This window comes from Engystomops pustulosus, chromosome 3 (genome assembly GCF_040894005.1).
Source record: "Engystomops pustulosus chromosome 3, aEngPut4.maternal, whole genome shotgun sequence".
In the NCBI taxonomy this organism is placed as follows: Eukaryota; Metazoa; Chordata; class Amphibia; order Anura; family Leptodactylidae; genus Engystomops; species Engystomops pustulosus.
Genome location: NC_092413.1, coordinates 135,498,967 through 135,512,838, shown reverse-complemented (window position 1 = coordinate 135,512,838; position 13,872 = coordinate 135,498,967). Strand labels below are relative to the sequence as shown.

Genomic DNA, 13,872 nt, shown 5'->3' with positions numbered 1-13,872 from the left:
TGTATTGGTATAATAATAAAGTATATATTTTTATTGATAGTTTTGAAGATCTTTTTTTTTGTATTTTGGTTGTTGTAGTTGGATAGGTGTATGTGATGCATTATAGAATATAGGGGTTTGATCCATTTTTGGTTATAAAACTAAGGATTGTCAGAAATGTCAAACCACGTTCATTAAGCGGTTTTGAAATTGGTAAACTTGCTGTTTGTTGGTCCAATTATTTGGAAAAAAATGTCCCTATGTGGAAACTAGAAGTGCAGAAGTGTTGGGATTGAAGCGCTGTGTCCATATTGAGTGACAAAAAAAGTTGTGTCAGACAAAAAAAATGCTTGTTGGAAGGCAGACAGATTTAAGAGATGCAGTGTCCCACAGGAGGTAATGTTAAACTACTAAGAAAACTCTTTTAAAGATCTAAAGCACCATGTAAATTAATAGAAAGCTGTGCTTCTTTCATCCAAAAGAAACTCAAATACAGATTGGATGTGGTTATTAATTATATATAGTAGACCAACAAAACTTGTGAATAATCACAACTAGAGCAACCTCACTGTATTCCATTAACCTTAACCTGTGGATAGTGGAGAAGTATATACTTTTTATATATTAATTATGCTAATGAGCCTGAAGGGTGTCTCTAGAGCCCTTCACAGGCTGTCTCACCGTTTTACTATCCCTTTCTGCTCCCTCAGCACTTCATCCATTCCTCTGACTGATTTAATCTCACTGCAGCAGAGAATGTTTCAGCACACAGTAGTAGGGGGTACTGAACACTGCTCCTGCACGATGTAACAGGCTGTGGAGCCGCAGCATAGAGGGGCACTGGTAACAACCCTAGATGCCATTCAGGCCTGTTAAAGGTTCATTTTAGAAGGAAGGAGCCCATGGATAGTACATATAAGAAGATTAGTACATATAAGAATAGTGTCTGTCCCTGGTTTATCATGATGGATTTTGATGGTAGATTTCCTATAAACATCAAATCTAGTAAACATTTACACTACACTGCCTACATCTTACATTCTTATTATTTAGCACCATCTCCCATAACGCAATGCAAACATTATGGATTAACTGGCTGCTCATTTTATTACCCATGTGTTATATTGCAATGCATTATACATCTTAGCTTGCTTTGAAATCTCTACCATCCCCTTTGTAATTGCCATATAATTGCATAAACAAGTATTAAATATTCCTGTCATTTCTGTGCATTATATTATATTAAATCTTTGCCCTTCCTGGTGTTTTGTTTATTAGTTCTTAATGATTTTGTTTCCCTAGTCTTTATTTCCAACTGTTGTGTGTTGTAATGCTTTATTCAATTACACAAACTGTTTAGGAACAGGAAATAATTTCTCATATGAATGAAAGAGAAAATTACCGACAATTAAAATGTTGGGCACTGAATGGAATTTGACTAATGTTCTTAAATAAATAAAGGGCATGCTTGTTTCTAATGCTTGCTGTCTATATTGCTAAAATAATGAATGGCTGTTGCTTTGGTCCTTTTCAAGGACAGTACTGATCACGAGCCATCCTTGCCAAATACTGTGATCAGTTTAACAATGGTTCTGCTCAAGATGGCCATGCATTAGCCTAAGGGTGTTTTAATTCCTTTACATTAGATTTTATGCTATTATTGTATAAGGCTGGAAAGTTACAGATGTTTGTGTTCAGTGGAGGCCATTGGAGGCAATTGGGGATTGATGCAACACATTGCATGTATCCTTAAAACGTAGAGCAAAAATGAGATGTGAATGTAGCTTTAAGCAGCAGTGGCCCCTGTCTAGAGAAGTGAAGATAATATAGCTTCTCTGATAATACAGCACCTATACCTCAATACACCAGTGTGTCAGCTAACTGCCCTTACTGTAATTATGGGGCAGGCTCCAGGGCAATACCCTGCTTTTGTCATCAGCACGTGAGTGGAGCTCACCAGAGGCATGTGTTTGTCTGCAGGTAGCCTTACTTTCAGAAAATCTGTGAAACCTGGCACCTCTAGAGTTCAATTTCTCACAAGAGGGGTAGTCAAGGTAGTAGTGTTGCTGCTTTTTTATGTATTGGCAAAATTTTAAACAGAACTCCCCAATTTTAGTCATATTTTTATATGATGTGATACTTACATCAACCTTTCACCTCTGTTGACTTGTGCATAGATCCTATGCTGCTAATTTTGCTGACTTGTGAGCAGACTTTAAAGTCAGTAAAGCTTAATAACTGGATCTTCCCTTTAATGAAGCAAGATCCTTATATTTTAGCACTCATTCAGAAAACCAATTAACTCTAGGTCTATTGAACAACTTGAACAGGAAATAAATCAAGTGTTAAAATATTGGTGGCAAGCCAGGCTTTCTGTAATTAGGTTACTGATGTAGCCAAAGCTGCCTCTGACATGCTCATGTAGAGTGACAGCTTCGACTGTCTAAAGCAATTAGAATTTATTTCCCTGGCTTCATTGGTGAAAGCTGAACAGTGAAAACACAATACAATTACCTTACAATTTTTCTGGCCTTTTACCGTGACATGTTTCAGATACATTCTAAATCTTGGCTTTCAAATGTCACACTACATTGCACTGGCAGTATTGGTTGCTAAGTTGAGAAGATTCTACAACTACATGGTGTAAGTAAATTATTCAGACAGTTACATGGAAGGCTTCACACATAGTTTTGTAATATAGCAATCTAGAAATAATTAAAGAGGTATTCCAATACTAACACTTTCTCCCTGTTCTACTGGATAGAAAATGACTGCTAAATTGGTAGGGGTCAAGCTACTGGAAGTTTCCAGTTCCTGAGTAAACCTTAATACCTGCACCAGTATCCTTTAACAAAAGTCTGTACTCTTTACCTTGAAATTTATGATGTACCCTGTAACATCCGCACTACATGGAATCCTGAATATGTAACTGCTGGTACCCTATTGCAGAACAGTGATACCTGGTCAGATGATCTTGTCCCATAGAGAATCATTGTTTTCCACCCTACATATATTCTGGACCATTTTAATGTATTCATGCCTCTATCTCATGAATGTGGAACCCTGGGATTCTGTGCTTGTGACCTTCAATCTGTAGGATAAACCTGATTAGGTCCTGATGTTCACCCCAGGTCCACTGTAAACCACTGTTTGCTGATCTCTATCATCAGATGCCTGTTTTCTGTTTCATGACTAAGAAGGGAGTATGCTTACATTTTAAAACATAGCTTCAGCATATATAACAGCAGCCTTTAAAGGGGTATTCTCTTCTGGGCATTCACATTCAGTTTTATTAATCTGCCATATATAAACATTTCTTCAATTATATGTTATTAAAAATTACTTGTGTGAAGATAATTTCTCATAAATGTAGTCATATGGTCCCTTAGGAACAAGACTTGCTCCTCGGGTACGGCCACCTCTGCTGGAGGGATTGCACAAAGAAACAACAAGTTTTTGTATATGAAATGTCCGGGAGTTACTGCAGGTCCCACATCTGTCCTGTGGTAATGAACGCTGAATCCAGGAGGTCAGGCAGGTCATAGCACGTCTGGCCACTGCTGCCAGAGTGTGAGGTGGTCGTATCAGAGGAAGCTCATTTCTTAGGGACAACATGGCTTCATTTATGAGAAATTATCTTCACACAGGAACAATTTTTTAATAACATCCAATTGAAAAAATGTTTACATATGGCAAATGAATTAAATTAAACGTAAATGCCCAGATGGGAATACCCCTTTAAAGAGAGTGAACATTATTTTTATCATGACCATACATAAAAATATCTATTTAGTAGTAAGCCTGTCTGAGGGTACAGTTTAGTCCAAGACATTTGATAAAAGTTAAAGGGTACAGCTTATTTTAACAAATACATTATAACCGCATAGATAAATAACTTCTACTTTTCTGGAAAGAGAAAATAGTAGATACACAAGTGATCTATTCCTGTTGATAAATTGCTTGCAGCTTAAGAAGCATAAGAAGTTTGCCTTACTTGTAAAATATCTACCGTATTTGTTTTTGATTTGTTGGGTATTTTTTTTTTTAAAAAAAGAGACACTGTTGTCAGCTATCACCCCACTAATCCACCAGCACCCTCAGGTAGGGGATGAAATATTGTTCGTCATTTATTATTGCCTTTCAAACAGAAAACTCTTGCGCCTTAATTTATTGGTGTTTTCCAATACTTTAGATTTGTTCTATTTTTGGGCGCAAAATTTTGCCGCTGCTTGTGAATCCAACAGTTGTCTGGCGCTTCTATTTTCTGACTCGTTTTGTGGCGCAAAAAAAAAAACAGCTAAAATCTGGTCTAGGGAGTTCTAAACCTTTTAGTCTGTGTGCCAATTCATTTATCCCTTGCGCCACAAAATTACATAAATTATATATATATATATATATATATATATATATATATATATATTAAAATATAGCATGGTTCCAGCTCCACCCTGTGCCCAAATTAATAAATGCCCCTCATTATATCCATTATTGCTTCTTTTATGTTAGATCTTACCCATTTACTTTTTAACAAACACATCAAAACTATTTAAATGCAAATATAAAAAGAAGCGTTATTTCTTAGATGAGTCACTATTAGAGGCTGAGGGAGGAAACTACATATGATAAATCCCCCTCTTTCTCCTCAATACCCCCTGGAGTATTTTGTTCAGGTTCACTGCATTAAAGCTGTGGCATTACCAGCAGAGAATATGGAATTTATACATCACATCTAATGTTAATTATTGCTGAAGTTTCAGGGTGTGGAATTCAACTCCATCCAAGTGCAGTCTGCTCTGACTGATTTTGGCCAAAATGCCATTTTATTGTCAAGAGTGTGAAAAGTGGATGAAAATCAGAAGCAAAACACCACACAAATCAAAATATAAAGAAAACAGATGGTTGTAATTTTTATGAACTGTTGAAAATCTGAATGTGCATCCATTCTCTGGTTAGGGTATAGTATTAACAAAGCAAGAAAACTAAATGGAGTTAATGCACACAACTAAGAAAATGGAAAGCTGCCCTGTTGATCTTGCAATATTCACAGACACAATTTATTAACATTCACTTGGGCCTCAAATTTACAAAGTCTGCAAGTTGGTCTATTGCATGAATCTATATGATAAGTATACTGCTTTAGGTTGTTTATGAAACCCTATAAGAGGAATGAAAAACAAAAACTATTTGTTCTGTATGTGAGAAGAAACTAGGACAGGATACCATTGGAGAACAACAGTTACATTAGAATATGATATGCTTACCTCTACAGCCTGCATTAATGCCTTATACATTAACTAGGATTTGGTATGGTTTATGCATATATTTTGCAGAGCTGTAATCAATCATGTCCTATTATGCTTGTACTGTAGATACATAAAATGGTTACTTTGAAGATTAACTATTCTTTCATAAACCTTTTATTTGCGTCAGATATTTGTCCTGATATTGCAGATTCTTCCTATTTTACCACCTCCTTGTAGATTGTAAGCTCTTGTGAGGAGGAACGTCACTCCTATTGTTTCATATGACAATGTTATTACTCTCTTATATCTTATTATCTCTGTATATATACCCCATGGACTTCCTCCTGTGAAATATGATGGTGTAATATAAAGATTTGTTATTAATATAGTATACTCTATTCTGCACACTGTATAGACTTGTAGGAGATGGTTCCATGCATTGAGATGACTTTGACATAGTAGGATAAATCAGCAATCGTCTGCCAGCATATGTCGCTGTGTCTGCTGCGGTGGATACATTAGGAGGCTTATACCTCCAGATGTATCTGGTGGTTGGCCACGTTGCAAGGTAAAACTACACCAGACTCTGGGTTTTACTCTATAGCTATCTAGCTCACATTAAAAGAGGTAAAAGTGAAGCTTTTAATGCTAATTTAGTTCAAGTAGGTTTGTTTTTAAAAGAAATCTACCATTTGCTTTTATGCATTAAGAACCAAACATTCATTGAGACTGCTATAGCTACACTGAAGCGGAAACATAACTTATTTAATCCCTGAACTGAGTGGTTTTGCTGAAAAAACTGTTATAAAATTATAATAACGAGGCTCTGTCACTCTTGTGGCTGGCTCGGCGCTTCTCTTCTTACCCTAATCCTGCACTGCTTCAGAGAACGCTGTCATCACTGTGTTGTCCCTGACAGGCAGAAGAAATCAAATTACTGCACCATCCCCAGCTGCTGTGTATAAGTCACCCAGCTCAGATTGATCCGTCCTGTCTGGACTGTTCAGGAAGCTCAGTGTTATGTGTTTATGAACGGCAGCATGCATACAACCCAGCTTTCCCAAGGTCCTGAATGTTATAATTGTTTTTGAGGAAAACCACTCAGATCAGGGGTTGAACAAGATATATTTCTGCATCAGTGTCGCTACAGCATTCTCAAGGTATGTTTGGTTCACATGTATAAAAACTAATGGTAGATTTCCTTTAAATATAATATAAATTGAAAATATGAGTTGATTTGCTGATTAACAGAATCAATCACAAATAATAGCATGCAATGTTTGTAAGGGGACTAATGCTTTATTCACTGGACAGTGTTTTAAATAGCTATAATAGGTCAAATAAACAGAAACCATCATTTTTTTAATGTATTTTTAATCTAATATTTCATTAGTGTAACAAGTGTTTTTTTTCCTTCTACATCCAAAAATTGCTGACAAAATAACTAGTGCAACATTAAGCTTTAAAGTTGTGTTCAGGGATCTTGGAATTCATTCTGTATCATTAAAGTGAAGGGTAATTTTTGACATTTTTACTCAATAATGGAACGTTTAGTGAACTAATTGTGACTATAATGTTAATTGAAGTAAGGCGTGATCATGTGATTTACACAGCGGGATAATTAGCTGGTTCTGTGTGCGGAATTAATGTCTGAAGAATATAAATTGATCAGACACATCAACCTTTTTCTGTCCTTTTGAATGAATTGCTTGGGACAATGCTTGCCTGCGGCTGTGGCTTGCTCTGATTCATATACAATGAATGTTCTCTACACAAAGTTCCATGAAAGATATGATACTATACAGACAGAAGGCATCATTGTTATGTTCTGTATATGTTCAGAGATTTGCTACTCAATAATGTGCATCTACTAGTGCAGAGAAGGGAGTTTATTGGCCCCAGAGGTGCTTTTTCTCTCCACCTTTATTCTCTCTCAAGCCCTAATTCTCTGTGCACAGCCATCTCATAAAGCTATAGAGCACTTCTGTGGAGTGTGCAAAGTGCAGCTGAAGAGCTGGGTGAATGCAATGTCTGGGAATCAGATTCTGCTCATGACACACCCCATAACAGTTGTTGAACATGACAGCTGGAACATTTTGAAATGAAAAGGAAAAAAAAATATTTTCGATATACTGAAACTCAATTTTCAGTTCCATATGAGTTTTCAGGGCTATTTAAAGGAAACCTGTCACCAGGAGACCCATTTTAGCACTCCCCCAGTCCCTACAGAGCATAGTACATACACTGCCAAAGTGTTTTTGTATAAACAATTGGTTTCACAGAAAAAAAGATATGTTATATTGTACCTTTCATTAGCATCTGCTGTGTGACTAGGCAGTTGCCTTTTGGGAGGAGCTGGAAAGGAGCAGTTTCCCCCCCCCCCCACCCTTGGGGAACAGCTTCTCCATGTGACCTTTTCAAATATATGAAAACACCCATCACTGGGCTTAGCGACGCCCCGTGCTCCTCTACAGCCAATCCCGAGTGAGGGGAGTTATTCATATATTTCAAAAGGTCACATGTTTCCCAATGGTGGGGGGAACTGCTCCTTTCCAGCCCCTCCCAATTGGCAACTGCCTAGTCACACAGCAGATGCTAATGAAAGGTACATTGTAACATATCTTTTTTTCAGTAAAACCAATTTTTAATACAAAAACACTTTGGCAGTGTATGTACTATGCTCTGTGGGGACTGGGGGAGTGCTAAAAATGGGTCTCCTGGTGACAGGTTCCCTTTAAGTAAATAATGTATGTAGTTAGAGATGAAAAGAAAATCTAAATGCAGTATCCTATACGAGGGGAATTATGAAGTACAAACTATTTTAAATTTACATTTAGGAATGAACAAGAAAATACTTCTAAAATCACACTGCATTGTGAGGGGCAATATTTGGAAAAATGTAAACGTAATAAATTTGTTTTCATTTTAAAACTTACAACTGTTGTTTTGAACAATATGACAGGTTTTTATCCATGTGTTTAAATATTTTTAGCATTTCCATGAGGAATATAATATAACTGAGGAGCACCGATGCTTCATGTAGAATAAACTGAAGCGCACAAGATGAGAGCCAAGACTTATGAGACACAACATCGATAAGGAAAACAGCACATCAATTGTACTTGAAGTCAGATAAAATAAGCCCTCACAAATCAACATTAATGGAAAAGCAAATATTTTATAGCTCACAAAAGTGTGCCCATGAACCAACTAAAAACCATTACATCCTTAAAGGGGTATTCTCATTTGGGCACTCACATTCAGTTTCATTAATCTGCCATATGTAAACATTTCTTCAATAAGATGTTATTAAAAAAAAATGTTCCTGTGTGAAGATAATTTCTCATAAATGTTGCCATGTTGTCCCTTAGAAACGAGAGAGCTTCCTCGGATACGGCCACCTCAGATGGATTGAGTGCACAAAGAAACAAAAGGTTATTGTATATAAAATGTCCGGGATTTACTACATGTCGCACAGCCGTCCTGTGGTAATGATTGCTGAATCCTGGTGGTCCGGCAGGACTCTATAGCGCAAGTCTGGCCACCGCTGCCAGAGTGTGACGTGGTCGTATCCGAAGAAAGCTATCTGGTTTCTAAGGGACAACATCACTACATTTATGAGAAATTATCTTCACACAGGAACATTTTTTTAATTAACATCCAATTAAAGAAATGTTTACATAAGGCAAATGAATTTAATTAAATGTAAATGCCCAAATGGTAATACCCCTTTAAGAGCAAGACTGGCTAATGCATGCTCCTCCTCCTTTTCTGTGCCTCACTGTGAGCCCATGCAACAAGTGACATACACATGTGGGGTGTCTCCGTACTCAGAGAAATTGCATAAAAATTTTAAGATGGGTTTTCTCTTTTTATCTTTTGTGAATATGTACATTTTAGGGATAAATGAAAGTATTACTGTAAAAATTTCACCATCCTAAATCTCACCTCCATTTTGTTTTAATACTAAGATCTCAAAGGGTTAACAATCTTCCTAAAAAACTGTTTCTTATAGTATGAGGGGTGTAGATTTGCGATGCACAATTTGTAAGCCATCTGACATCAAAATAAAATATCCCAAAAATATCATTAAAAAATATAAAATATTCAATATTTAAAATAATATATTTTAAAAACGATGAAAACATAAAGTAGGCATATGGGAAATTATTGTTAGTAGCTTACTTTGGTGGACTATCTGGGATACTGTGCGAACAACACTCATGCTTGAAAACGATATGTTTGTATGTTAAATGTGCTTTAATTCCTTTAATCAACTTGGATTAAACATACCAGTTTTGAAACTGATAAATACCATACAAAGTCATGACAGAAATCTAGAAGAAAGATTACTTCATATATTGCACTAAGATGGGGCCTATCTCTGTAGATGCATGTATAAATAAATGGCACTGCATATCTGAAGTATTGCACAGTCAACAAGTTATGTTTATTGCAGTTACAAATTAAGAAAATTACAATTAGCGAAAAGTGATGAATGTTCAGCCAATACTAATGAGAATGTAATAATCAGCAATCTAATATACCCAGGATAATTTTCATTTCCATAGATTAAGAAAAATTCATACATCTCACACTTTTTAAGTTTCCTTCATCCAAGTTTTATACAAGGAAGGTTTTTATAAAAAGGAAGGTTTTCAGCAGCCATGTAATGTCTAAAAGTAAGAAGCTGCACGGAACAGAACTTAATTGCTGTTCATTCTATTCACAGAACATTCTCTTCCAGTGAAATTAACGTAATATATTTATGGGAAATTTTAACTAAAAAATAACTGTACAATTATTTAATTTACTGTATATTGTTTTCAACCCTAGCAGTACATATATGGAAGTGATACATATCACAATGTAAGAGCAATTTTGGTTACCAGCCAATCTTTTACACTATACTGCTATTACAAAAATACAATTGGATTTTTCAAGTATCACCAGATGCTTGTCAGCTGAGCCTTAGCTTTTCATGTAAGTGCTTCTGGCATAATATCTAATCAGTTTTATTTAATCAATATGCCATCCAGCTGTTCTGATTCCACTAAATATAATTTAGGATTTAATCAAATAATACTAGACTTAGATTTCCATGTCTTATTCTTGCACTTCTCAAATGCTTCAATTTCCTAAATTGCTCAGTACAAAAACATTAGTTAGGAAATTCCGCAGGCAGTACATATATAATAGACAGCATTTTACAATCACTAAAATGGTTTGTATTATGCCCATATCATTTTGAAATATCTTCAATGTCCATGCCAGGACACAATGTACTAGCGTCTTTGAGTTACCCCGGCTTTGAGTCTTTACCTCAGGTCTAACTGGCATCTTACCCCTGGTGATGGGTTCAATAACCCAACTAGCTCTCCCCAATTGGCCGCTTGTTTGGCCACTCACTTCCTGCCTGTGGGAGTTTGCTACCTCCTGCCTGTGGGTGTTCTTTTGGGCAGCCTGGGATGTGGGGAGTTGTGTATGCCTGGGATGCACTTAATATGATGTAAACGGGAGGTGAGGTCTGTTGATGGTACTTCTGATGTGGTGGAATGCCATCCTCCCATCCACCACATGGTGCTGCCCATGGGGAGGAGCTGTCATCGGACTTCAGAAATTGGTTGGAGGATGCCATTTATGTAAGTGGAGGGGTGTGTTGTATTCTTAATACTTTTGGCATGCCTTGTGCATGCAAACCACTGACATCAATGCTGTGTCTAAATCCATTAATAACTTGAGTTATCAGATCAGTGTTAGAACAGCTAGCTCTATTTAGTGATCAATCTTGAGGTAGCATTAGCTATGGTTTAGTGCATTACTAAGCTAGACACCATCTCAATGTGTCTTCCTCACACTACCTAGCACATTAGAGCATTAGTTCCTCCTGAAAAAAAAATGTTGTGGTAATATGGAATGGTTCCAAGAAGCTCGATGTTCCAGATCAAAATCATAATTAATACCAATCCCAGTGGTGGAGGGATCCATTGGTTGAATTACAGTGTTTTTAGCAGCTGTAGCTCCCAGCAGGATGAATACAGCCCTGAATTCTTATAAGGGCATTTGGACCACTAGTTTTATTAAAGTAGAACTTTAGCTTTAACACCCCCCTACACATGACATGTACTATGATTAATCCTTCAGTAGCCTCCTGTAAGTATAACCGCTGTGTGCCAAAATCTCCTGGCAGCACAGAATAAAGATCACAGAGGGCAGACAGAATACTCTTGGGCTCCTGAGGGTGCGTTATAGCCTGAGCCCTGGAGCCTCGATGTGCTCAGGTGACACACTCGCAGAACTTGTGGTTCATTTACATGAATATCAAAGTTCTGCTTTAATAAAAGTAGTGGTCCAAATGCCCTAATAAACATACAGGGCTGTATTAACCTTGCTGGGAGCTACCCAGTAGCGTTAATTGTAAATACTGCCCTAGTTAAGTGGTAGATTCATTTTAAGTTATTGACATGTCACAGTCAGCCAAATAAAAACTTACATAATCATCATAGGTCTCAATGGCAGGTGGTAGTGCTCTATAGCCAGGTGCTGTTGGAATTCCCCTCGCCCGTGCTGGAGAGACACCATGGGCTACAGGTGGTAGTGACAATGCTCCTCGTGATACAGGAGAACTTCTGGGTACTGGTGTGCCACGTCCAGGCAGAGGTGGAATGGCTCCTCCCCGATTTCTGAAGAAGATAGAAGATCTATTATTATATTGCTGATTACATTTTTCTGTTCACTCTACTCCAAAATGTACTCAAAATGGCAAGTCCTAGTTTTCTTTATTAATTACTATTTTATTTATCATACCAACTCTAACTATTTAACTGGTTTGCTTGTCATTGTATAATCACCTGTAATATCCAATGTTTTGGGCAAAGATTGGGTAAAGTTATTTAACCCCTTCACGACTGTCATACGGCTATAAATGTCCTATTTCTAAATGCCCCATGCAGGCGTTTATAAATGACCATGACAGTGGCGAACTTCAAATGGCTATATCCAGATTATTACATAGAGTTTTCTATTTCTGAGCTTTCCGACTGTAATTTTAAGAGATATATAATATATATAACATATTAAAGGGAAGATTCTCCTGTTTAATATGACATAAGAATTGTGTCTCTAGGTTCTAGTGTTTAGATTAAAAGAGAGATGTAGGCTTTTGAACTATGCCCCCTCTAACCTGTAAGCTGAAGGCATAAGCTCCAGGGCAGACTTTGCTTACAGTTTACAGAATTGTAAATGTACATGCACGCTCTGTGTTTGTAGCTGAACTTAGGGAAAGGATGATTATTTCTAATATGTTTTGGTAAGTATATTCTGTTTACTACCTATTAAAAAAACGTCATTTTATAAAGAAAAAAATATGTACCGTATATACTTGTGTATAAGGCGAGTTTTTCAGCACAAAAAATGTGCTGAAAAACCTTGCCTCAGCTTATAGACGAATCAATAAAAAATATAACCTCACATACTAACCCACTGGTGCCCCTATGCTCGGCGCAGCTCCTGGCTCTTTTATCTTCTCTATGCTGTATTAGCCGGCAGAGACGAGTCCATGCAATCTGCTGGCCATCGCACACTATGATGCGGCAGTGTAGCCGCTGATGACGCCATAGTGCGCACCGGCTGGTAGATCGCGTCTCTGCCGCCTATTACAGCAAACAGAAGAAAGAAGAGAGGCTGCCAGGAGCAGCGCCAAGTATCTGGAGCGGCGGCAAGCATCTGAGCGGCGGAGGGTGAGTATGTAAGTTTATTGTTTTTATGTGCTTGACAAACTGCGGGCTGGCTGGCTGTATACTATTGGGGGGTTTGTTGGCTGTTTACTACTGGGGGCTGGCAGGCAGTATACTACTGGGAGCTGGCAAGCAGTATACATGGGGCTGGCTGTATACTATGTAGGGCTGTCTGTATACTACATGGGTATGGCTGTATACTACATGGGGCTGCCTGTATACTACATGGGACTGCCTGTATACTGGAGGCAGGCTGGCTGTATACTACTTGGGGCTGGCTGTATACTGCATGGTGGCTGGCTGGCTGTATACTACTGGGGGCTGGCTATATACTTCAGGGGGCTGGCTAAATAGTAAAGGCTGTGACCAATGCATTTCCCACCCTCGGCTTATACTCAAGTCAATAGGTTTTCCCAGTTTTTGGTGGTGAAATTGGGGGCCTCGGCTTATACTCGGGTAAGCTTATACTCAAGTATACATACGGTAATTAATAAAACTATCACAAAAACTGTCATAAAGGGGTTAATGTATTTTTGTAAGTTATAATGAGAATGAAAAGGTTTTCAGTTTAGGTATATTTCATTGGGAAAGGGCTGACATGTTTTTCTATTTCACTGAATAAATTAGCGATGCTGAAAAATATCTCCTTTATTTACTTAGATTCACTGTAGTTTGGAGGTATAATGTCAAAAAAAATAAAACGTAACTTTTATTTCTTCAAATTTTAAAAGAAAAAATGAGGCAGAACTCTAAGTGCGCATTAATTTGTTCCTCTGTTCCACTGCTGACCCAAATGCATGCATATGTATGTGTGCTGTATTTCATGAATGGTTGTCAGCAGGGGATAGGTAACATAACAATAACTGGGATGTGATTATGGATTGGCTCACAACCCTGTTATTAAAAGTGAGGAA

General features: G+C 37.4%; 1 protein-coding gene across 9 annotated transcripts in view; it reads right to left on the bottom strand.

The window, feature by feature from the left end:
• Nucleotides 1-13,872, bottom strand: part of KHDRBS2 (KH RNA binding domain containing, signal transduction associated 2) — a 255,902-nt gene that overhangs the window by 42,580 nt on the left and 199,450 nt on the right. For all 9 annotated transcript variants that reach the window (XM_072142213.1, XM_072142212.1, XM_072142214.1 and 6 more), the window contains exon 6: nt 11,716-11,905. In XM_072142213.1, coding sequence (XP_071998314.1) covers nt 11,716-11,905 — 190 coding nt within the window. The remainder of the gene's footprint in view (nt 1-11,715; nt 11,906-13,872) is intronic.